Source organism: Pinus tabuliformis, chromosome 2_1 (assembly GCF_031772625.1).
Source record: "Pinus tabuliformis cultivar Carrire ecotype Pingquan chromosome 2_1, CPIR1, whole genome shotgun sequence".
NCBI lineage: Eukaryota > Viridiplantae > Streptophyta > Pinopsida > Pinales > Pinaceae > Pinus > Pinus tabuliformis.
Window position 1 is genome coordinate 460,141,668 of NC_142299.1, and position 25,796 is coordinate 460,167,463.

General features: G+C 37.7%; 1 protein-coding gene across 2 annotated transcripts in view; it reads right to left on the reverse strand.

Annotated features, from left to right (window-relative positions):
• Positions 1–24,645, reverse strand: part of LOC149200909 (uncharacterized) — a 63,400-nt gene extending 38,755 nt beyond the window's left edge. For both annotated transcript variants that reach the window (XM_089402822.1, XM_089402821.1), the window contains exons 1-3: positions 24,353–24,645; positions 21,460–23,316; positions 20,634–20,885 (exon numbers count right to left, since the gene is read on the reverse strand). In XM_089402822.1, coding sequence (XP_089258948.1) covers positions 20,634–20,885; positions 21,460–22,806 — 1,599 coding nt within the window. In that variant the 5' untranslated portion in view covers positions 22,807–23,316; positions 24,353–24,645. The remainder of the gene's footprint in view (positions 1–20,633; positions 20,886–21,459; positions 23,317–24,352) is intronic.
• Positions 24,646–25,796: the final 1,151 nt, after the last annotated feature.

The window sequence follows — 25,796 nt, forward strand, 5'->3', positions numbered from 1 at the left end:
TAAATGTATGGCTATGGGAATGGGCATTTAACTATATGGGAGAAATAAGGTGAAACTGAAAACCGGGGTGGGAAACAGAAAATTTTACATAAAATTGAAATTGTGCTTTCATGCAAAGAGAAATTTAAAACTGAAATTACGAAGTAGATAGAGAAGATAACAAATCTCATTCAGGACTTACCAATTTTTAGTTAGCTGCTTCCCTCTATAAAATGAAAGGGTAAACGGTGGACAAAAATACTTGGTGATAAAACGATAGTTATGTCCTATTGCTCACACAAATCTTCATACATAGCTACGAAATTATTGTAAAATAAATGAAATTCTTCATTGAAAGAAGCATGTTTAAGTATCTTAAAGGTTGCGAGGACAACATTGGGATTCCAGACTAGTAAATGTACAAATATTGTCTGAGCCCTTTGTATTAGAACTTTGTTTCACATAAAGAATTGTAAGTTTCACTAATTTAATCCAAAATCCTCCATACCATTTGTAAATAGAAAAAAATTAAAATTAAAAAAATACATGAGCTGTATTTGGAGGGCTAAGTGGATGCCCTGGAATTTTACAATTTCAACTTATCTGATATTTGAAAAACTCCTCAGATACAAAATTGTTTTCTACTTGCATCAGTTATCATGCAACAATACAAACAACTCCTTCACCATACATTCTTCACAAACACCATTTATTGGCACAGCATTTGTGTAAAATAATATTACTCCTCTGGAAATGTGTTCCCAGTACATCATTCACTAGTCATACAAATGTGCTTAAAACAGATACTAGACTAAATAATGGGATACAAATTTTGCAAAGCCTAAAAACAAACAGAAATTGGCTCTACTATTCATCCAAAACCAGGCATTACCCAAAGCCCTGATTTGAAAATCCAATGTAAAAATGTTGAAGAATGTTCCAGTCATGCAAAATAAGGTAAATATTCTACTTAACAGCATTTTAAACCTTACAGTATATACAAGTCCAATGTCAGTATGTTCACCTTGCTACATGTTGCTCTGTAATAACATGTTTGGAGATCAACTATCATATGTCAATGATAGCCTTTTAATTGGCCTTCTATCAGGTCAACCAAGTCAACATAGCTATTAGCCATATAGTCGACATGTCAGTTTGACTATAATTAAATGTAACAGACAAATGGTAGACTCAGATATTATATGTTCAAGGAGAAACTGAGACCTCTGCTTCCATATACTTCATACTTGGTTGAATCTTCCTTCTTTATCATCATTTGCTTGGTTATTCGATCAATGTGATTGTTTGTCTTAAATTTTAATGTCTATATGTTATCTTTCTGCTGGTAGACAACAAGAGACACTTCCTAAATGATCCAATTTGATGTCCACTATCATCTATGCCTTCTTCAATGCTACATTATATTATTGGTCCTCATAAAATATCATAACAAACAGGTTTATGCACTGTCATCAAGAAATATTACTTGAATAGTGAAAATGGTCAAACATGCATGTAATCCACAAGTGGCATCCTCTTGGTCAGTGATCTTATTTGAGATGTCATGCAAGTAATGAGAATTTGCAATTGCAGAAAACTGTAGTGCATGCACCTGGATTTGTGATGATGATGTTCTACAGGGTCCATTACCTCCTTTATCCTATTAAGTCGCATATCTACCTGACCTAGCAGTCTATTCACCCAATGTGCCCATGGAAAACAATTTAAATATCCATAAGGATTCATTAGGTCACATACTGTTGAGAAATCTATAGGGCGATAGTTACAATGATTTCTCTTTTCTTGATAACTGCTTGTGATCTCTTTTTACTTTTTCTTACTTATTAGCTTCTTCACTTCTTATTATGTTTGTATATCATCAAACAGCTACCAAAACAAGAAGAGCAATAGTACACAAAAACACAGAATGTAGGCTGCCAGCCAGGGCTAAAACCTCTCCACTTGAGAGGAAAACCCGCAAATGTCCTCTTCTTATAGATTCTTCAATTGACGAATTCCAAGATCTCTAGACCAAGACCAATACCTTCCAAGACCAAGTCCAACTCTTCTGGAAAATGTGCTTCCTTTGTCCACATCAAACCCAGTCAAATCTCTTCCAGCGGCAGAACTTCGACCCCCAGCTTCAAAATTTCGGCCTCTACTGCAAGTCTAAAATTTTTTGGCCTTCCAAGTAGCAGTTGTTGCCACACGTGTGAGTTTATTCTGGCCTCCTAAGGCTTCTTCAAACCTTCGCTTGGCTTTCTCCTTCTTCTGGTGCTTGAGGATGACCTAATGTGACCTTAGCTAACCTTTCTCTTCTATTTTCAAGATCGAACTTGCAGAAGAAAAACCCTAGTCCAGTTGCACAAACCGTAGCCTTCCTTCGCACGTGCGAGAGAGAAATAGCCCGGAAACAAGTCTTCTTCGTCCTCTTCCTTCTTCGCTGCCTTCTTGCTCTTCTTCTTCACTTGAATGAGTGAGTGAATTAATGTCTTCAAAGGAGGTCAAGTTCCCTCCTTTATATATGCTTCTAAAGGTGGACGAGGTTGCTCAAAATAGGCCGACTTCCCGGCTTCCAGGGCGACATGGTCTTGAAGGGTATTTGACACTTTTAAAGACAAAAATAATTTTCTTTACAAGTTACAATGTGCTTGAAGGGGTCTTCAACTTATGACAATGACTCTTGTGACTCCTTGACCTAGGACAAATCCTAAAAGCACTCAATGAGTGCTTGACTTCTAAAATAAAAGACCTTGAGCATGAAACCCATGCTCCAAAAAATAATAATAATAATTTTTCTTTCATTTTACAATATACAAAAATCAAAAGTATATTTAATATTTATGAAGACCGAACCTAGTTACACATTTTTCAAGACATACACCAGCTTAGGTCTTAAAATCCCCGAAGTTGATTAGTTTAGATGCCTAAACCCATTAATCACACTCACTTGAAACATTTTGGTCCATCCATAGAACTCATCAAGTCCTAAGATCCTGATTGACTATGTGCCTAGAGACATATAATGCAGCCATAACCTCCCACACCATTTAGCCAATTGGGGGCCCCAAACCACTCAAATTAAAGAGAATTCGAGAGTCACCTAGAGGATTTCCACCAAATGGATATTGAGATTCTCCCCACATCTTACTTTAGAGCAGAAATCTTCTGGAAACTAACTAAATTGTCATTTAAACAATTAAATCATACTCCTGTGCATTCAATGTTTCCCATGGGAGGCACAAGTCTAAAAAACCACTTTAGGTGTTCTATGCACATTCCATTAGATTCCTAGAAGAATGATCAAAAAATTGACATTAGAGAATATAAAAGAGCAGAAATACAAATTGTAGCTTAAAGTTGAACAGTTGGTGATCATGCAGTATGTAAGCCACATTTTTTCAAAAATTGTCGACAATACTTTTCACTTAGGCATGATTGTAAAGCCACTATAAGGAGAAAGCAGTTGCCTAATGGTTCTTCAAGTGAGTTCAATTTCACTTCATCCACAATCTTCACTATATAGTATTTTGTTTATCGGTCTCTTCTTTCTCACTGCCCATTTACACTTTCAACATATGCCGAGAGTATTTGACAAGCCACATGGAGATCTAGTTTCCTAACAAATTGTTTCAAATTTAATACTTGGTTGGACCCTTGCTAAATTATCTAATATGAAATGCCAACCATCATCTATGTGTTGTCCAAAGACTAATACTTCATTGATTCTCATGAAAAATCATAATGATGCATAGGCCACCAAGAATATGCAATAAAGAAAATATCCAAACATGCCAATAAATCCACAAGTGCCATCCTCTTCATAAGCACCCTTTTCCCAAGAGGTCTTAACTGGTAGGCAGATGTAATGAGAATTTTCAATTGCAGGAATAAAGCACACATATGACTTGTACACAATTTCATCTCACAAAAATGTTATACAGGGTGCTTTACCTCCTTTATCCTACTAAGTAATACATCTACTTGATGATAGATTTAACAAATGAGCTCGTGCATAACAATTTAAAATATCCCAAAGGATTCCTCGGGTCATGCACCCAGGTTGAATCCTTGTCTCAATGCCTATGGATTAGCTTAGGTCTTGGAATCCTCGAGTTGATTATTTTACATGAATAAACCCATTGGACATGCATCCATCTATAGCCCCTTCTAATCCCCAAAGTCCTAGTCAATTGTGTGCTTGGAGACCAAACCATGCCCAACCATTTGACACACTTCATCCAACTAGGGATCTCAAACCACCCAAGCTAGGGAGGATTATAGAGTCCCCCAAAGAATGTTCACCTAACAGATGTTGAAATTCTCCCCACAACCAACTCTGAAGCAGGAACCTTCTAAACACTAGAAAACTTGACACTCAAGCAAACAAATCATGCACCAATTTGTTCCAGACTGCCCAAGAATGCCACTATTCCACATTCCCCATAGTAGATATACTCTCTAGAAATCCAATTCTAGCATACTATTTTGTTCCCTATGCATTGACGCATGTTCTCATGTTCTCGTGCACATTCCAATAGGTCCCAATAAAATGTCTAAAAACTTAGCAATAAAGAGGATAAAGAAGCACATATAAAAACTGCAATTGAAGGCTAAAATAGGTGATGACTATACAATATGAAAGCCACTCTCTTTCAAGTATTTCGGGGATTGTTGAGGAAGCTTTTGGCTTAGGCATGATTGTGAGAAGCCTTGTGCAAAGAGAGCTAATTCACTTAATGATTCATTAAGTAACTCTAACTTCACCTCATCCACAAGATTTGTTATTACTAATTAGCATGTTTGGTCTTCATTTTGGCCACCCGTTTACACTTAAGGTATATAAGGAAAGATTCAACCTATCCACACAAAGAACTATTCTAATAATAGAGAGTGTTCCATGGGGATGCATCCCCCAAGTTGGGGTGCATGCACCACACACTTCCCATGCACCTGGGACAGGATGCCTATGAAAACATTTCAACATGTCCCCCTTTTGGGGAGACGCAAGGAAGGGGGGGAACGTTGCCCCTATGTGGGGGACGAGTTTCCTAAAAAGAGGTTCTTCTAGGTGTCCCCCCTTTTGAGGGGGGATACCCAGAAGTACCTGTTTTGAGTTTGAGTTATATCAATTTACTATTACAATCTTTCGACTTCGATCTCTACTACAGTATATTTTGCTTAGTAGTAATTAGATTCTAGAATGATGAATGATGAATTAAAATTTGAAATCAATTTAGAATCTAGAATGATGAATGATGAATGTAATTTTTAAATCAAAGTAGATTTTGGAATGATGAATGATGAATGATGAATATGGATCAATGCATTTCAATATTGAATCTTGTGGTGTATGGATGAATGATGAGTATGAATGATGTTAGTATGAAAGAAGGATATGGATTAGTGTATTTCATTATTTAATTCAATTATGTATGGATCAATATATGTATGCTTTCATTATTGAATATGAATTTAAATATTATATATATATATATATATATAGACACACGCCTCGACATCCCCCCTAAATTTCCCTAAGATTCGAGGGTACTCCCACATGTCCCCCCCTGTGCATCTCACCTGTCCCCCTTGTGCATCTCCCCGCACCCACATCCCCCTATCCTGGAGTCTTCATGGAACATAGATAATAGATTAATTTTGTCTAGATGATTAGACAGAGGCTTCCTCCATAGTTTCATCGGATATACACACACCTCAACATCCCCCCAAATTTCCCTAAGATGCGAGGGTACTCCCACATGTCCCCCTTGTGCATCTCTCCGCACCCGCACCCGCACCCCCCTGTCCTAGAGTCTTTGTGGAACATAGATAGCAAAATAATTTTGTCTAGATGATTGGACAGAGGCTTCCGATAGTGTCACCAAAGCACAAAGCGAAGCAAGAAGTGACCCTTCCCAAAAAAACATGAGCTAAGTGTTCATGTGAACACTCCACACACACATTAATGCACATATACTCAAAAAAAAGGTGCAAAATACCAAATTGGTCGCAGAAAACATAGATTTAATTGCTACTAGTATGCAAACACTACAATATTGAGGTGTTAGAAATGTGATTCATGGTAGATTAGAGCTTCCACCATTCAGTACAAGTCGTATGAGTTTCTAACTAACATGTAACTATTAGAAGTTGCAGAGTTGTAAAATCAGGTAGGATGGAGTAGATTAGGAAATTTAGTTGAACCAAATAACATCAATCATCTATCAGTTACAAAGACATCAGATAAGATGGAGTAGATTAGGAAATTATGTTGAGCCAGAGAACATCAATCATCTAGCAGTTACAAAGACATAAGCCAGTACAACTTGGATGTACTTGCAAACCAAATGCTAGTAGATGGAAAGCAAGTCCCTGATTTCCACCTCCATAACGCATTATTATGCTACCTTCGACAGCACAAATTGTGTTCCAACTTGCAGAAATGCACCTTTGGTATGAGCCAAGTCCAATATTTGGGTTACATCATAGGTGAGTGTGGTGTGCATGTGGATCCGACTAAGATCCAAGTCATTCGGGATTGGCCAGCCCCGACCACTCTAATAGAGCTTCATTGCTTTTTGGGCCTTGCAAATTTTTATAGTGAGACACTTCCGAATACAATTCGAAAGTACCCCACCTATGATAAAGAAATATATTCCATCGTACAGGTTTGTCGGCAATGGAAGCATTACATTATGGGAAAGGAGACGTCATCCACACTGATCATCGACCTCTTCAATTTATACAAAAACAAGGGAAGTTGCAGAACGATTGCCATCGAAAGTGGTCTACATATCTGCAACAATTCCACTTAAACATTAAATACAAAAAGGGTAGCACCAATCATGTTGCAAACTGCCTTAGTTGGCCCCCAATTGCAGCATTGACTATTATCTCAACTCTCGTGGCCATGAGACCTCTGGATTGCCACAGCTATACAAAAATGATCCAAAATTCACCTCCACATACCAGATGCTAGTAAGATGGAAAGCAAGTTCCTGATTTCCACCTCCATAACACATTATTATGCTACCTGGGCCACCTTTGTGTTCCTTCAAGCGAGCATGCCAAGAATGATTTGGGAAGCGCACTACAGTCAGGTCACAGAACACTTTGGTATGGAAAAAATTGTGGTTGTACTACAAAAGTACTTTTATTAGCCAAAACTCCAGCTGAATGTTGGGAAATATATCAGACCTGCACTCCTATGTCATCGCCAAGCCAACCATCAAGAAGCAAGGCTTGTACACTCCTCTACCTACTCCCAACCAGTTGTGGGAATCCATCTCCATGGACTATATGTCTGACCTCCCTTCTACCAAGCATGGTAATGATTGTGTATTTGTGGTCGTGGACAGATTTTCTAAGATGGCTATATTGGCGGCCTGCAAGAAGAGTATCACAACAAAGGACACTGCCAAACTCTTCTTTGAACAAGTGTGGGTACATTTTGGGATCTCGTAGACCATTATATCAAATTGGGATAGCAGGTTCCTAAGCACATTCTGGTCAAGCCTCTAGACACTATTGGACACCAAGCTCACCAAGTCGACTGCATTCCATCCCCAGACTGATGGCCAGATGGAGGTCGTTAATAGGATGATAGTGCACATACTCTGCATGTACAACTCCAAGCATCCACGAACCTAGGATGAGAGTCTTCCCTATGTGCAACACAGTTATAACAGAGCTCTCCATAGCTCGACTAGTCGCAACCCCTTTCAAGTGGGTCTAGGATTTCAACCATTGTGTCTGATTGATGTTGCCATGCCTCATGCGACTACACAGACAAAATCCACACATGTATTGTCCAAGGCTGATAAAGCGACCAGATTTATTGAACGCATCCAACACATTTGCCAACAAGTTCACGACATCTTGGAGAAGTCAAATGCCAAGTACAAGCAGCGACATGATCAACATCGGGTGCCACACAAGTTTCAGGTGGGCAACAAAGTTTGGTTGCATTTACAGAAAAACACCTTACCGCAGCCCATCGAAAGTTCAGACCACTCCAATATGGTCCTTACACCATTACCAAGGTTGTGCAAGAATGCTTTTGAGCTCAGCATTCCCCCATTCCTTGCCCTGCACCCAGTGTTCAATGTGGACCGCCTTCGACCATACTTCCCACAATTATTAGACACATCAAACATTGTAGAATAGGTCACACCAACAGAATTAAACCCAGACAACATGGAACAGGTCACAACTGATCGGATTATGGACACAGGTCGATAACACTCGCCAGCAGAAGATCCATATATATCGAGTTGTCAAAGCTGGCCAACTCCTGCACCAAGGCAAGTGGCTCACCAGGAACCAAGTTCAGCAAAAGTTTCCCCATCTCATGGAGGCACTCAATGTAATGGGGACCATTGCTTTTTAAAGGGGGAGGAATAATCCAAGTGGGGATGTTGGTGGCCACCCATCTATTCCACTTGGACCCCCACCATTGTCTCTTTTAGTTTTTCAATTTTCTTAATTGTAGCACAGTTTGCTATTTTTAGCAATTTTTGGGTCCTGAACTTCCAGAGTTGTTTTGAGGCCATAAACAACATTTTTTGGGAAAACCAGAGCAAACGTGGGTCTTTGACAAATGTTTGCCACTCGAAAGTTGTAGTCCTCAGATAGATCTTTCTAACGAGGTATTGTGTGTGTCAAACGAAGATCATATGCTAAAGTTACGAGCCCAGGAAGTTGATGTGCCAATTTACCCAAACGGGGCCCATAGTTTTGTCGCTTCATCTCCTATGGTTAGGTTTTTGAATGTTTAGGGTTTTCCATTGTTTCTCAATAATAAATACGCCTTCGAGCCTCATTGTAACATAGTTCAGAGGCATGTAGCCGCCACATCTCTCCTCAAAGATAACCTACCATCGCCTGAGCTAGTTTATTTCCATTTTGTTTGTAAGTTTATTTCAATATTTGATATTAATGAAATGAAGTCTTATTTCTGTTGCATCTCTATATTTATGGTTATAACTGTAATTTGTTGCATTGTTGTTTAAGTTCGAATCAGTGTCTCTAATAATCGATTCACATTTTAGTGATTTTCATACGTCCTTGAAAGATGGGTATAAAAAATTAACAAATAGGAAAGTTCATTTCGAAAGTTTCTCTATAAGATTACAAAGTGCAGTAAGGCTATTGCAGCGGAATGGTCTTTGGGATATGTCTTCTAGTTTTATCAAATTTTCCATTATAAGTGTAGCAATCATTTTGAGTAAATTTAAATGTCTAACAATCTATCAAAAAGAGTTACAATATTTGCTGCAAAACATGCTCCTTCCTCCAAAGGAACCTTCAAAGCATTTCAAATTTATTTTGCCATCCATATGACAATTCAAGCACTATGACCATGTTTTTCTACTTCTTACTTCTTCATACAACTTATCTTAGATTATAGGTATACTTTTTCATTGAAGTTTACCCTTAACTTCTCTTCGTCTAACAAATATTTAATAAAACATTTTTGTCATCATAACGGTGCAATATGCAGTGAAAATTCCTTTAGGTTTAATTTAGGATGTCTATCATTGTCTATTAGTTTTTGTATAATGTTCCAAGCGGAAAAATACAATAGATAACAGAAACAAAGAACTAGCTACAACTATAGAATTCAAAAATGCACAACCATACACATTAAACATTGAAAAATGAGCAAAAATTTTGGGCCATTATATTACTATGGGTAAATTTGAGTACAACAAATGAGAATAGAGGAACTAGAGCTTGCTACTGCAAGTTATGATAAGAACCCAGGTGTGAATACAATGCTCAAATGCTGGGAGATTCCCTAGGAAGAATTACTAGCTGCTTCTAGGAAGGAAATTGGAGAAACTGCTCTGTAAAGTGCTCGGACTGAGATGAAACTAGGTGGTCAACCTCCTCGCAAGAACCCTAGGAAAAGCCAAAAATATCTCATGAACCCAAGTAGTGTAAATGGTCCCACAGTTAACTGCGCCATCCTCCAATAATTTATGTTGTTAATTGTTGAACGGAACTAGGAATTCTACCCTCAAAAGTGCTCAGAAAATTCTGCAAAGTAATCCTAGCCTCCTCTCACCAAACCCACAAAAACCCAAAACGGGTTTGGGTTGAATCCCCCACCCCCGATGACCCCCAACAAGTGTGAATTGCTCAATTTGGCCAAAAAATGCCCCACAATTCTGATACTGTTGAATTAGGCCCAAATCCACCACTGGAAATTTCCTCACGCTCTTCTACAAATTTATCTTCAAAAGCCCAGTATTTTTTCCAACCCCTTGCTCCAAGAATCAGCGCTCTCTCGATGTTTGCGGACGTTGTGTCTAGGAGACTCTGCGCATTGCTAGAATTAACAAATTTAGCCCACAAAATAATGTTGATCTCAGTCCTGCAAATCCACTACAAAATCACTGACATCAATAGAGAAAACCACCTACAAAATAATAAGAACTCCAACCCATAATAGTTGATCCTCCGATGAGCAACTCAAACTACCTCTACGCCCTAGGAATGTGCAAAACTGAGTGAATACCTGCAATTAAGCTCTCTGGAAAACTTTAATTGGACTCCCCCAAATTACCTCACTAGGGTGACACTCGAAGTTCTCAAAATGAGGGTGGAAATTCTGCTCAGAAATTCCTTGTGCTAGACAACATGGGTTGTCTTTGCCAAGCATCTCAAGAGAACTAATTGTTGAATTACCAAATGACCAAAGATTTCAAAATGAAGCTCTCCTCCTCTATTTATAATTGTTGCTCCATTCCCTCCTTGTGACCCCCACTAGTTCGAACTCCCTTTTTTGCCTCCTCCCTTGATTCAATTTCCTATGCAGTTCGAATTCTTCTTTTTTGGGTGGCCCTCACATCCCACTACAAATTCAATTTTTCTTTTCTCAAATGTTTGCAACCTCCTTTTCTCCAAAAATTAGGTGTAGCCTCCATAACCCACCTTTCCTAAATTTTATATGCCAAAAATATTTTTCAACACCAAAATTGCAAAAGTGATTATTTTCCTTAGAAAATTATTATTGGGGACATGACATTTTGTCATTTACGACCCAAATAACATATATGTTTTTCAAAAGTCAAATTTGTGTGTTTATCCTCCTTTAAGAACTTTTCAAACTGAATTTATTTTATTCCAATCATGTACTTTCATAAAGAAAACCATCCTCTTTTCAAACCTCTTTGTTGTATAGTATATACTTAGCTTATATTAATATCATCGTGTACATTGATAACCTCATCTCCAATTGAAACAAAGATAGCAAGCTTTGGGTTCAATTTGTTACATCGCCTTTGTGGAAAAACATCAAGAAAAAAATATCAAAATGTTTGGTTCAAGTCATTTTGCATCACTTTTGTTGAAGAAGTATTGACAGAAATATATTATCCTGGTGAAATTGTATTTTGAAAATTTAAGCCCATTATTGTGTTATATGGACACCATACATCATTTTCCCCTTGTGATGAAGGGTTGAAAGAGCTAAGAGGCTTCTTTGATATATTGTAAACTTGCAAAGCATATAGTTGCAAACTTGTCTCTTCGAACTATTACTGCCTAACGCATATGTTTTAATTTTTAAATTAAGAGCTACTTTTTCCTCAAATATATCACAGATTAATTTTCCTTGAATTCCCGAATAATACTACCTAAACCAATCTAATATATAAGATAACAGTATCAAAATGGCACACTTAGAAGAAAATGATGTTCACAATGAATTGCTCTTCTTTTTGCCTTGGCCAGTGTTACTTGGGAGCGGGAGCAGGAGCGGGGAGCGGGAGCGAAAACGGGAGCGGGAGTGAATCCGGGAGCGATTTTTTAAAAATATATATATATATTATATATTTTTTAATTTTTGATACATATATGTCAACAAAAACAAGTAGAATGATGAATTAAATATAAAAAAACATAGATTGATCATTGAAACATATCACATCAATCATATAGATTCTATAAATTATAATTTTCATCAACCATGTCCACAAGTTAGTAAAATACATATTACAACTGCAACATAATGAGTCTCGTGAATCATGATTCATCATATTCAATCTTAAAGTTTCAACTTCAAGCTTTCAAAAAATTCAATATATAACATTTATCATCATTGATCACCAAAGTTGTACTTGTAAGCTAAGTTTAACGGTTAACCATTACAAGAAGTAATATCTTAGATATTTCTAAGTCCTAACTTCTAACTGTTAACATGGAATGAAATGTTACAAAATGAAACATGAATAATGAAATGAAATGAAACAACTTTAGTCTTTCACGAAGCATCATATTCATAATTCACAATCATTACCAATGAGTTATAATTGCCAACTTCAAACTTCAAATTTTCATTGTCACAGTCATATATTGTTTACAAAAAATATCATTATGATATGAAAGAGTCAAGAGTCAAGGACTCAAAACTCAACAGTTATGAAAACTAAAGTCTAATAGAAACTAGAAAAGACAAGTAAACTGTAAATCTACATGTGGCCCTTGCCACGAGAATCTTCAAGAGTATAAGCAAGTCGTGTTGGTCTTCTAGGAGTCTCCCGCACAGACCGACGACCAGAACTAGAACCTCCACGTGAGGGTGTAGATGGAGGTGGCGACAGCAAAGGAACAAGAATCGGACCTCGAGCACTGCTAGGATGGTGGAGGTGGAGGTGGCATGGCTGTTGCAGCAGCTACAGCTGCTTCATCTTCATCCCTTATAAGTTCCTCTTCCAGTTCTTCAAGATGCACTGTACCATCCTCCAAATTGTCATCCTTTGGGTGATTGTCCCGAATTCTATATGTGGGATCCTCATAAGCCCGATCACAGTAATGACTCAACAACCTCAAGTTGTAGTGCACATAAACCAAGCTTTCTGCTCGATTTTCACTGAGTCTGTTTCTTTTCACATTGTGTATGAAGTTGTAGTTGCTCCAACGCCTCTCTGCAGAAGAAGTATTCACAACCTGTGATAGAACTTTTTTTTCCAATTTTGGCAAAAGTCCATGGCCGCCATATGTTTCCCACCATGTGAGCATCAAATCTGTCTCTGTCTTCCATTTCATGGAAGGTACCAAAAAAACCAGTGCCACTGAAGTATCTGCCTATTTCAAGGCGCACAGCTGCACATTCCTCCCTGTCAGATATCAACTTTTCCAATGCTTGCAAATATCCACTAGTTACCTCTGCATCTAAATGGGGTTTGGTCCTAATCCCACCCCCTGGTGCAAGTTGGCCCAACCAAGATGTAGAGTAGTATTTTGGCGTAAGGATATACGCCAAGCAATGTAGTGGAAGATTAAGTTTATTCCACCGTACACACACAAAATCGTGAATCATTTTGTACAAGTCAGGATCTCTGTTATGAACAATATCTTTTATTTGCCCCAACATGGTATCCATCTGCTCATACACCTCGCCAATCACTGGTTTGTCTGTATTTGTAAACCGAATCATGTGATAAATGGGCTTGGTGAAATCCAACACTTGCCTCACACTTGTCCAAAACTGACCATCAAGAGCGGCCTCCTCCACCAGTTCAAAACCTTCCCTGTCAGCTGCATTTGTAGCCCTTTCCTTTAATACCTGCCAATGTGGACTTGATACCATGCTAGCCAATGACTCTCTTACCTTCAAAAGGCGCCTAAAGGTGAGGTAATAGCTATCAAATCTGGTCTTTCCAATCTTCAACAACTCCAATCTCGAGTGACTGCGGAAAACGCCATGTGTATTGCTATGATTTGTAATAAATTTTATCATTTGTTTGCCTTTTTTGTACAAATCACCAATCCATTGGTATTGTGCATTTTTGTTCTTGACAACATCATGCATCAGAAGGTTCAATGTGTGAACCAAAACTGACCATCAAGAGCGGCCTCCTCCACCAGTTCAAAACCTTCCCTGTCAGCTGCATTTGTAGCCCTTTCCTTTAATACCTGCCAATGTGGACTTGATACCATGCTAGCCAATGACTCTCTTACCTTCAAAAGGCGCTTGAAGGTGAGGTAATAGCTATCAAATCTGGTCTTTCCAATCTTCAACAACTCCAATCTCGAGTGACTGCGGAAAACGCCATGTGTATTGCTATGATTTGTAATAAATTTTATCATTTGTTTGCCTTTTTTGTACAAATCACCAATCCATTGGTATTGTGCATTTTTGTTCTTGACAACATCATGCATCAGAAGGTTCAATGTGTGAACCAAACATCCAGACCAAAATATGTTGGGGTATTTATCCTCAATAATTACTCCCGCTGCCTTACAATTAGGAGCATTATCAGTGATGACTTGGATGACATTTTATGGCCCAATACGGTCAATTGTTTCAAGTAATGCTTCTGCAATGTTGATGTTGGTCCTAAACTTGTCTGAGTAATCATGTGCAGTTAGAAAGTTGGCACCACTAACAAACACAGCAAGAACACTTATCAATGGCTTGCCTTTTACATTTGTCCATCCATCAGATACAATGGACACCCCATGGTCAGTCCAAGAACTTGTCATTCTATTCAAAGAATGTGATATTTTTGCTTTTTCATGATCAAGTCCAACGATTCTTGCCTTGTCATACCCAGGGCTCTTGTATCCTTTAGGGGCATCATTTATGCCAGAAACCATTTCGTGCCAATAAGGTGAGCGAAGAACATTGAATGGTATCCCACATGCATAGAGAAACCTGTAAACCTTAGAATCCACATCATTCCTACACCCCTCATCAAGGAAATCTGATATGGTTCTACGCCTTAAACCTGATGACCCTGTGCCTCCATATCCACTGCCTTGGGAGGATGCTGAAGGAGTTCTTTTTGCTTGTGATTGTGAGCTTGGTTCAAAGAAACCCCTTGATTTTTTTGATTTGTATTGGGCTTCCTCCTCTTCCCTTATGTATTTGGCTCTATCCGCTGCTGACACTGCTGGACAAGTTTTGATTCCTATTTGTTTGTCTCCATCCCATGGCCTTTTCCTACAGAGGTGTTTTCTGGCACGGGTGTATGAACCTGTGTAATCATTGTTGCAATGGGGGCAATGAAATTTAGTGGTTCCACCCCCTTTCCCTGCTTCAGGCCTGTTAACATATTTCCACAATGGGGTTTGGTCTTGTTTAGTTTTTTGAGAGTCATGTTCACCCTCCTCCAGCTCCTCCTCATCGGAGTTTTCATCAAATCCACTTTCTCCAGCTTCTTCATCCCCCTCTTCATTTTGGCCCCTCTGTTTCCTACTCTCCAACACCATAATAACCATAAAAGGGACCAGGAAGAGGAAAATCCCAAGAAATATAGCCAGGTCCATGATGTTTGATATTTGTAGGGTTTTGAATCTACAAATTAATTTAGTTTATTTAGATTAATTAATTAAATAATTTTAATCTACTAATTTAATTTAGATTCATAATTTTTTTACTAAATATAGTTAATAAACTAAATTAAACTACCTAAATTACTACCTGACTAAATTAAACTAACTAAATTACTAAGTTACTTACCTCTCTGCAGGCTTGCTCCTCACTCCTCGGCACTTGCTCCTCGCTTCTCCTCACTCCTTTGCTCTTGCTCTCCTTGCTCTAGCTCTCATACAAGTGATAATGAAATGTTTGTTTGCCCCATTGGGCTTTTAAAACATTTTTTTTAATTGGAAAAAAAATTTGCGTCCGTAGCCTTTCTTCCACCCGGATCGCTCCCGGCGTCGGGCGATTCGCTCCCGGAGCGAATTTTTAACGTTCGGGAGCGATCGGGAGCGTTCGCTCCCCAATCGCTCCCGAGCATTAAAATTCGCTCCGGGAGCGACGGGAGCGAACGCTCCCAATGTCACTCCCTAAAATGGCAGGGAGCACAAATTTTTTTATCAGGAGCACGCTCCCGCCCGGAGCGCGAATTAGGAGCGGGAGCGGGGGCGGGGAGCGCTTCCCCGCAACACTGTTCTAGTCTCTTTTGTTTTGGTAACTGTTTGATGAAGTAAGAGAACACACACCAATAATAATAAGTGAAGATTATGCTAACAAGACAAAGTAAAGGTACCTCACAAATAGTTATCACTGTCAGAAGAATTTCATCATAACATAGATGCCCTAGATTCTTCAACAATACCAATGACATTTTTTGCTCTTTTTTTCAATTTTTTCTGGCATGCATCATGATTTTTCATTTTTTTGGTTGTCAGTTCTTACTTTTTCTAACATGGTTAATTCGTATAATACAAAATGACTAAGTCAAAGTTTACAATGAGATACATTTGCATAAAAATGTTAGTATTGACCCTAATGAACTCTACTCAAGACACATTGTGTCTACCCTTCCAACAAAAAGTGGTAAACTTGGTTTCTCAATCTGAGGCAGATTTCCATATACCAAGGAAGTTTAGGATTCACAAATTTTCCATTAATGCAATATTATCATTTGCTCCCACTCTCGTTATGTATCTATGTCATGAATGGTTGGCACGGATCAACCAAGATGCCCTGCATTATGCATTATCTCCACTTTCACCTATCCCTTATCCCCAAGAATTGAGTGAGAAGTGATTACATTGCCTAAATTCAATGGTGGAGCAGAACCAGACAAATTATTGGAATAGCCAATCGGGCAGAAGTACGATATGCATAGTCCCAGATCAGCAATTGTCTAACTCGAGTATAATATAAACAAGGAAATATGAAGTTTGCTTTCTCTTGTTGAATGGCATGAACAATTATTGTCATTTGATGTTTTAGATTGGTTTAATATAGACAGATTTGGTTGAGCCTAGGAATATCAAGTTTTCTTTCTCTTTTTGAATGGCATCAACAATTATTGCCCTTTAATGTTTTACATCGGCTGGCATTACCTGGAAACCTAAAAGTTTCAATCAATTGGCACCATCAAGTAGCTTGTTTCCCTTCTAGGTTTCAATCTTTAAATCCTACAATTCCCAATACAATAGGTCTAGCAGGAATGGGGTTGACAACGATTTGTTTTGCACATAAAGTGAATGTTGAAAAGGTTTTTAAGAGTGCTAATAACTTAAAAACGCCTTCTAGGGTATGGCACATCCCACCAATTAGAATACCCCCAAAATTTATCAAAACCACCAAGGTTCCATCCAGAGTTTCTTCCTTTGATCCTTGGATGGTAGAGAGTGGGGCTTTCGCTTTCCTATGCTTCCCCAAGATCATACAATGGAGCCCCCCCAGCATTATTCCAGAGATCGACAACTCCAACAGCGAGCTAGTGCCTTGGTTCACCCCATAGTTTTAAAACTCGGAACCGATCTTCAAACTAGATACCTATCAAACCAGGTTTTGACTTAGAATTGGATCGAATTGGATTCAATGAACCAGTTTTTAAAAAATACATTAAATAATTAAATATTTAATGAAAATTTTATTTTTAAGATTGCAAACATTAGAGACAAAATATGAAAAATTTGGTCATTTATATACCATGTAAGGGTGAATATATCAAAATGGCACCAAGTGCAACAAAATACATAATCAGTGAGGCTCACAAAAGCTCACAATGGGAGGTGTGAAGCAAATTGGAGGGGGAGGGTTCTCTTTATAGCAAAGTGTGAGGGTTTAGAGAGGGAAGTGCCCCCTCTTTATAAAAACCAGCCCATAAACCCATTTCAAGTCCGCACATGTGGACCCAACCGACTCAGTTGGTTCAAGATGAGACCACCTAGTTTGCACTGGTTTGGTATGCACATGTGGTTCAAACAATGAAAGCAAAATATAAGTAAAGGTAAAATGCCAACCTTAAAAGTTAAATACAATTCCAAAGAGGAGGTTGCTTGGATGACATGACTAGGCTGAAGGTGATCGAATAGTAAACAAAGGAATTTAGGTTTCTATCTTGGAAATTAAGAGGTTTTGTGTTTTTTTTTTTGTGGGTGTGGGATCAGTGCCTGAACTAGTTGGCTGGACTGGGATTCATTTTCAAACAAAACATTGGTACTATGGCATATAAATTGGAGCTTCTTGCATCTTCCCAAGTGCCCCCAGTTTTCCATGTTTCATGCTTAAAGAAGGTTATTGGTGAGAAGATCCCAGTTCAAACAATATTGTTGGAACTTGACGAGGAAGGAAAAATCATATTGGAACCTGAAACAGTCACCAAAACAAGAACCTGACAACTACGAAATCGATCAATTTTAGAGTATTTCATCACGTGGAAGAACTTGTCCGTTAAAGATTCCACATGGGAGGATGAGAATTTTATACAGAAGCATCCAAAACTACTCGAGCGTTAAGGAAAACACTTTTTGAAGGAGAGGGACATGCTAGGTCCCTATACTACTAGTGTAACCCCTTATTGTTATTGGTACAACCCCCTTATTATATTGTTGTGCCCATGTAGTCCCCATATTGTTATTATTGTGCCCCATAAAAGCTCACTATTGTTATTGTTGTGCCCTTACATTATTATTGTTATGTCAGCTCTGATTATATTATGACCCCTTAGACTCCTATATATAGAAAGGAGGCCTTGTTATTTGTATCAGCCAAGAATTGTTCATCTGTATAATGTAAAGGAGGTTGCCCCCTCGAAGAGGCTGATTTCTAAGTCGTTGATCTATCTTTTCTATCTTTTTGTGAGCTGGTTTCATAACAGCTACACTTTGGATGCTTCTGTATATCCACTGTCAAGTACGATTGGTTTTGTTCACATGAATAAAAGGAGCTGGAACTTACAGTTAAAAGTTAAAACTAAAATCTAAGACCTATTCAAATGGGTCAACGATGTCCCCCCTACATGATTTGAGCACTAATCCCTTGCATAAGTTAAATCTGTGTATATCCTATAGAATCCAGGTCTGTGTAATTCTTATCATTTGTGTATAGAAGTAAAGCAATTCCACAGAAATTGAATTAGATCAAAACATTTTTAACAAAGGTTACAAACACCTAAACCAGCCCTATTTTAGTCAATTATTGATGCATAAATATCTGATGCTATAAACAAAGGATTATGATAGTACAATTTAATGAATTTATCCTTAAACAGACAAAACACATTAGACATTGACCCTTACCCAACAATAAATATGAAACTAATACATTGACCGGTTTTTCTGAAATACAAGGGAATTGGTTTATGACATGACTATATCAATATAAAAAAGGATTTCACACACTCTAGAATATGCCCATCTTATCATGATTATCATGATGGAATGCTCATAACCATTTACAACCTTTATATAGTAGCTCTTTCTTTTTCAGATATACAGTCATATGTACAGGCAGATGAAATAACATTTATTTAATTATTTATTTCAGACTTTACACTGCATTCTTTTATGTGATTATAAGATTAAGGTAATATTAAATATATATTACAGATTTCCCTAATTTCTTGATGTGCTTCGACCTACTACGACTAGCTTATTGAGGAATTTTAACTAAACACTACATTTCTCCCTTCGATATATTCTACCACTACTTTGTCCTAATTAGTCTGTGCATAGTAGCCCTCATAATTTTGATCTTGCAACTCCTGAAGAGCTTATTTGACAACACCATATTTGCAGACAGGCATACGAGGTAAATTGCAACTTGGTGATAACTTTGTGCTACCTTCTTATGCACACTCGTGAAACAGGTCTCGGAAATTTAGATGGATTCCTGACCTGCAGAACTAAGATTATACATAAGATAGTTTTCAATTTTCCAACTCTAAAATACATACCTGAGATTTTTCCACCATGACATTTGTTATTGGCATATAAAAAGCATGCACAGAGGTTTTAATAATTTGTGGTGCCTTCTTAAAATTACTCTTGGAAACTGGGCTTGATATTCAAAATGATCCCTGATAGGCAATGCCAATATCTTATAGGTCTAGATTTCATTCTTCATGGAATTGAGCTAAGCTCCTGCACAACTCATGAAACTATTCTTTTAGCTGTCAAAATTATTTGTTTAGTGACGATTAAGTCTTTATGAACTCATTTGTTTGAATAATACTCACTTAGTCCTACTGACTGTTTTAGAAATTTTACTCACACTTAATCATCTACAATAAATCTGAATACTATATATTTGTTCCAGTAAATATCATCCCCCAAATATAGTTTGGAACTTGCCATAAAGGTACTTTGACACCCACTTCTTAGTTCTAACCAAATATAAATGTAGATTCAAAATAGTTATAGATAGTCTTTCTTCTTTGGCCATTCATGATCAAAATGCAATTGTCAAATACTCTCAACTAGCTACTTTGGACAAAATACGCTTATTCTATTTCATCCTGACATGCACATTGGCTCAAGCACTTTCTTTGGGGGAACAAAGGGATGAGATTTCAGGGAATTCCAACATCCTCTCAGAATTCAACGCCACTGTTGATTTAACAAATTGATAAAGAGGACCTGAAAGAATCTAAAGTTTAAACTAAATGAGAGGATTTGAAAGAATCAATCTGATAAAAAAATTGGAAGAATTCAAGCACGATGACAGTGAGTTGATACTTACCAGGGGGATTTAGAAAACAATAACATTCTTAAAAATAAAGAGCAGAAAAAACATTCAAGGGGGAATTGACTAATCAAGAGAATATTCAGCTCTGTATGAAAAGTAGACAACTCGGGTAAAGTAAGATAGATCCAATTGAATCAAATTCATTCTTATTGACTGTAATCTGCTAATTATATTTTAATATGATAGTTAATAATCTAAATCACAATACCAGTTGTATGCGACCTTTCACCGGAATTCGAAAACGACTCTTGGCAGCTCGGGAGTCCTCATTGCTGCCATTTTTCTTGGTTTTGCTCCCTCTTGACTTGCTTTGAGGTAAATTCCCCGCTAGATCCACAGATGAATAGTAAAGTAGGGAGCTGTCTCCATCCACACAAGTCACAGAAAATGGAAGCTTCCGTGATGGTGGAGAAAAACTCCCTCCGGTCACACTTAATACTGCAAGAAATCCATCTATCCTCTGCACAATAGCAAAAGAAATCCAACCAAAATTAGTCTATGCAACAGAAGGAAATTGCATGGATCTTACAAGCACAAAGAAAAAAAAATTCAAATTAGACCCTAAAGCTTAGAGAATTTTGGAAAACAACAACTTCAGCTGTTTGACCTCAGAAGCCATTTCAGTTAGCCCAAAACAAGTCAAGCCTGAAATGAACAATTGACTGGGATTCATCATGCAAGCATTAATGCAAGAAAAGTACCAAACTACTTCATAAAGCAAGATACTAATGATAAGTTAATCTCAATATGCTGTCAATAGTAAAGAATGTTTCCTCATAACAATATAAAAAGTGATTCTGCAATATTGGTAACGAAATGATCATGGAAAAATGTCAGTCTACCAGAAGACCACTATATTCACCTCTACAAAGATGAGGCAAGACTGTAAAAATCTATCAAATGCCAATGAATCATTAACAACTATTGAACTAATGGGAAATCACTCCATGGACAAAGTGGACCATTTTACAACATATCATAACATATGGCAAGCAACCTACAATGTCTGGTTTGGAAAAAAAAAAATAACCAACCTGACTCGCTTTGCCAGATGAAAACCTGCCTGAGAGTAGAGATTCTTCAAATGACCCAACAAGAGATCTTCTCGTTGGCAATCCATTTAAGTTTCTAGCCAACTTGATCCCAGTCTGAGGTGCAGAAGTAGATTCACGACCCCAATGCAAACCAACCCCTGTGGACTTGTAAGGTGTAGTAGGAGCAAAGTCTTTGTAATAAATGCCAAAATGAAAATCCTGAAATGCCTTGCTTGCAATTCCAATTTCCTCTTCCAGGACAGCCGCATTATTTGTCTGACATTCTGTGTGTATGATATCTACATGTCTGGGTATTGGAGAACACACATCCACCGCAGCTTCTCCATTTTGAGGCACACCAAGAGAGTTTTCTCTCATTCTATGGGCCCACCTTGGTCCAAGAGGTGACAAAGAGAGAAGAGGTGGGGACTTGGAACATTTAGTTATCGATGTGCTTCTGCCAGTAGCTTTCTCATATAATTCACTGTGTAACTGTTTCTGATCAGCACCCAAATAGTGATTATCATTGACAAGGGTATTAGCACCATCAAGCAAAGGGCCATCGGTTTGAATGACAGAGCAATCTACACTGCAATCTCTACTAGAATGGTGTTCCCACATATGATACCTAGGTATAGGCAATGGCATGCTAGGAGAGGAACTGGCACAATTTGCCTTCTTATAGTCATGCCCATCAGACTTGGAATATTCTTCCTTTGTTTCACAAATCTCGCTCTCAGAAAGCCCTGATGAACCTCTGCTCTCATTGTCAACATTCCCAGTAAGCATGCCACCATGACCTGAAGAAAACATGTCACTAAGAGGGGACAATGTTCTCTTTCTGATATGTGGTGCATGTGGATGAGAATTATCCTCAAATGTCCGAACTGGGGTATAAATTTGTAGGCCTTCAGAAACAATATTATTTGGATCATTGTCGACCAAATCCGTAGGTGACCTGAAGCCCACCACCCTTGAAGCTGGATTGATAACTCCTTGACCACCTTTTAAGCCAAACTGGCTTTGCTTTTCATCAAGTCCAACTCTTCTTCCATGTGTACTAGCAGAAACATCAACGGCAATTTTTGAAGAGACAGAGCAATGTGAGAATTTGGGGAGCTCAAAAACATTCTTCCTTCCAGAATCTCCATTGCCTATACAAGCCGTGCCTCTAGTAAACCCAGGTACATAGCTTCCTGTATTTGTATTGCCGCGATCATCACTTTCCATTGTCAGTGGTTCACCATAACCACAACTACTTATTCGAACAAATTGTGGTGAAGTTCCCAGGGAACTATTTGATTGCATTGTTACCTCGTCAGCCACACCAGATCGTGGCAACCCCATTGTTGCTTAAAGTACTTAAATACTTGTTAGAAACTTGAGAATGAGGATTTCCCTATCTACAAGTTAGAAAACCTGTTACTGCACTAATCAGATGCCATTATTGTTTGCTCAGAAATCAACCCAAATAAGGTTCTTCCTTGATTCCACCAGAGATGGAATATTCAATAATATTAACACCAAGGAAAGAATGGGAAGTGTTGTCCAACCACATCAAGCAAACACTTTGTTTACACCGCACATCATTCCCCTTCAACCAATATCCATATGCACAGAAAATGCTTTATGTACAACACATCTCCACAAATGCTACAAACAATATTGCATATCCATAGTTTCAGAATTCCTTCCCCAACTGCATTCCCTAGCATAGCTCCCATTCACGAAATAAAACATAGCCAAACCCAACCTTGTGGATATGAACATTCTACAACAATCAAGTGCATACCAAAATCCATGGGCCCGAGACTGATACATGACTCCCAAGCAGGTCTGGAGGGTTCCGGATGGAATCTTGATCAACACAGATCCAAATACAGGAATCAGCAAGGAAACAGTGGCTCCAAAATGGTAGAAAACAAGAAAAAAATCCCAATAATAACATTCTCCATGGTACAATAAATATCATCAAAGAAGAACCAATAAGTATTATTTTCTTAAATTATTTGTCTACTCCGTTATAATTTTTGGACCGAAAAACAGACTTTGTTTCAACTTTAGCTTCAGCTCTAAATTATAAGGTTCCCAATTTGGTTTCAGAAGGGAACAGGAGTTCAAGATACTCCGTACTCTGTATCCTCTGCTAATATAAAATCCTCTCTTTACCAGCCCAAAAAGAGGTAGTATAAAATTCAGACTTCCAAGCTTAAAGCTAAAATAATAATGTATCCTCTTATCCATAGCACCCAAAGAAAAGCCTAGAACTATTCTACCTCGATTATGATGATTTCTGGAGGAGAAATATCGTACAGCAAAAAAGAATAATATAAATCCCCAATCACATGTACTACTTGTCAAAGAACCCACTACCACACAAAACGAATCATGCATTCGTCTCCACACCAAACAAATGCTGAGATTCGAACCGCGTCAGAATCAAGAAAATCTCTGGGCATTTCTTTCGCTCAAAAGATCCTGGTCGGCATTCGTTTCGGAGTTCTTTAATTAAAGACACCAAACCATCCATCAACAAATTATTTTATTTACTAACACAAGCAATGGCGAAAAGCACACCGATACTGAACAGCTTGAAGCGAGAAATATAGGCAAGCGATTATCATAATATGATTTCAGAGCGATCCGTCCATTACTATTAGAAAAAGTTTATAATCAACTCCTCCTATATCATAAAAACCCCACAAAATCTATGAACATATTCATCCTTTCAATGCAAAGCAAACTGCCTCGAAATAAACAAAAATCGGAACCGTAACAGCACAGCTTTAAAATCCGGCACACAAAAAAGATGGCTGGGCACCAAAGCCTGCCAATCCCCCATTACTGGGGCCTAAAAACAGAGCATTTTATTGAGATCGCCATGGATTCTCACCTGCTATCGGGAATCGAAGCCCTTCGCAAAGAAAAAATAAAAACAAGGTACGTCGGACGATTTCCTCGGTCTTTTTGGGCGGAAAGAGATTCTTTAAGCTGCAAAATTTTCAGAGAATTGAAAGCTCACAAGGCACGGGTGGCTGCCATGGCCAAGGCTTCAAGATGCCGGTCGATCATCCATCGATGGCTTCAAACCCTCTGGTGATAATAATAATTGTTTCTGGCTTCACAGCGACAGAATGGGGGTGGAATGGCTTCTTATGGCCTTACGATAGATACAATGTCATCATGTTAATTATTTTTATTTGTGTTAAGTGTTACAAAATGCCTGCCTGCCCGCTGCGTACACATGCGTTCTTTTTCCTTTTTTACATAAATTTAAATTTCGTATTTATTTTCTCGTATATACGTATGGATGAGAAGTATATACGTATACGTATCTACGTTGTAATTTTCTTTGCTTGTTTGGTTAGGAAGCATAGAATAAGTTTTTTCAAAGAATTGAAGAGTGTTAGGCTTGGTTTTGCTTTGTACATGATTACACAATTTTATTTAGTGATAAATTAGGGATTACTTTTATTGACCTCTCTGCCATCATCATGAACATTCCACTCTTCTAGAAGTCTTTTATAGTTGGGGTATTTATTTCTCAGTGGTCTTTTAGGACACTTGAACAATGAAGATATTAAAAATGTATTTTTTTTATCAACTATACAAACCTTAACTATTATATTTCAATTCTTTATTTCTACATAATTATTTTTAGTTTATTAAAAAAACATGTACTTTTTAATCACATATAATTTGTAAATCTCATGTAAAATAATAAATAATAAATTATAATTTGGAAATTTGAAATAAAAAATTTAAATGTTATGTTGTTGGAGATATATAATAATAGTTGTGGTTATAATTAGTTATAATTAAAATGTTTACGAGAGATTTTTCGGTGTAAATCACAAGATCTATTATTTGTCACGCTTTTTGAACCAACTAGTGTGTTCATAGTCAGGACAAGATCTATTATAGCGTTTTAACATGCAAAGTTGTATATGGTTCTTCAACTTGTCTTGCCGATGAACCACACTAGTTGGTTCGAAAAGTGTCGACAAATGATAGATCTCTGGTAAACGTGATATAGATCACAGAAGCCTCAATTCAACAACTAAAATGTTCAAAAAGTTTAAATAAAAATATGAATAAAATTTAAAAATTTAAATTGCTATGTTATTATTGATGATGAATCACCACAAAAAAAATTTGATGTGATTCTATCGAAAAACATTTTTCAATGGTAAAAAATTATTGAATTTGAGGCTTCTGTGATCCATAATAGTTGTAAGCATAACTTCTGCGAAAATCACATGAGGAAAGACCTTTGTCGACGCGTTTCGAACCAACCAGTGTGGTTCATCATCAGGAACCACACTGGTTGGTTCGAA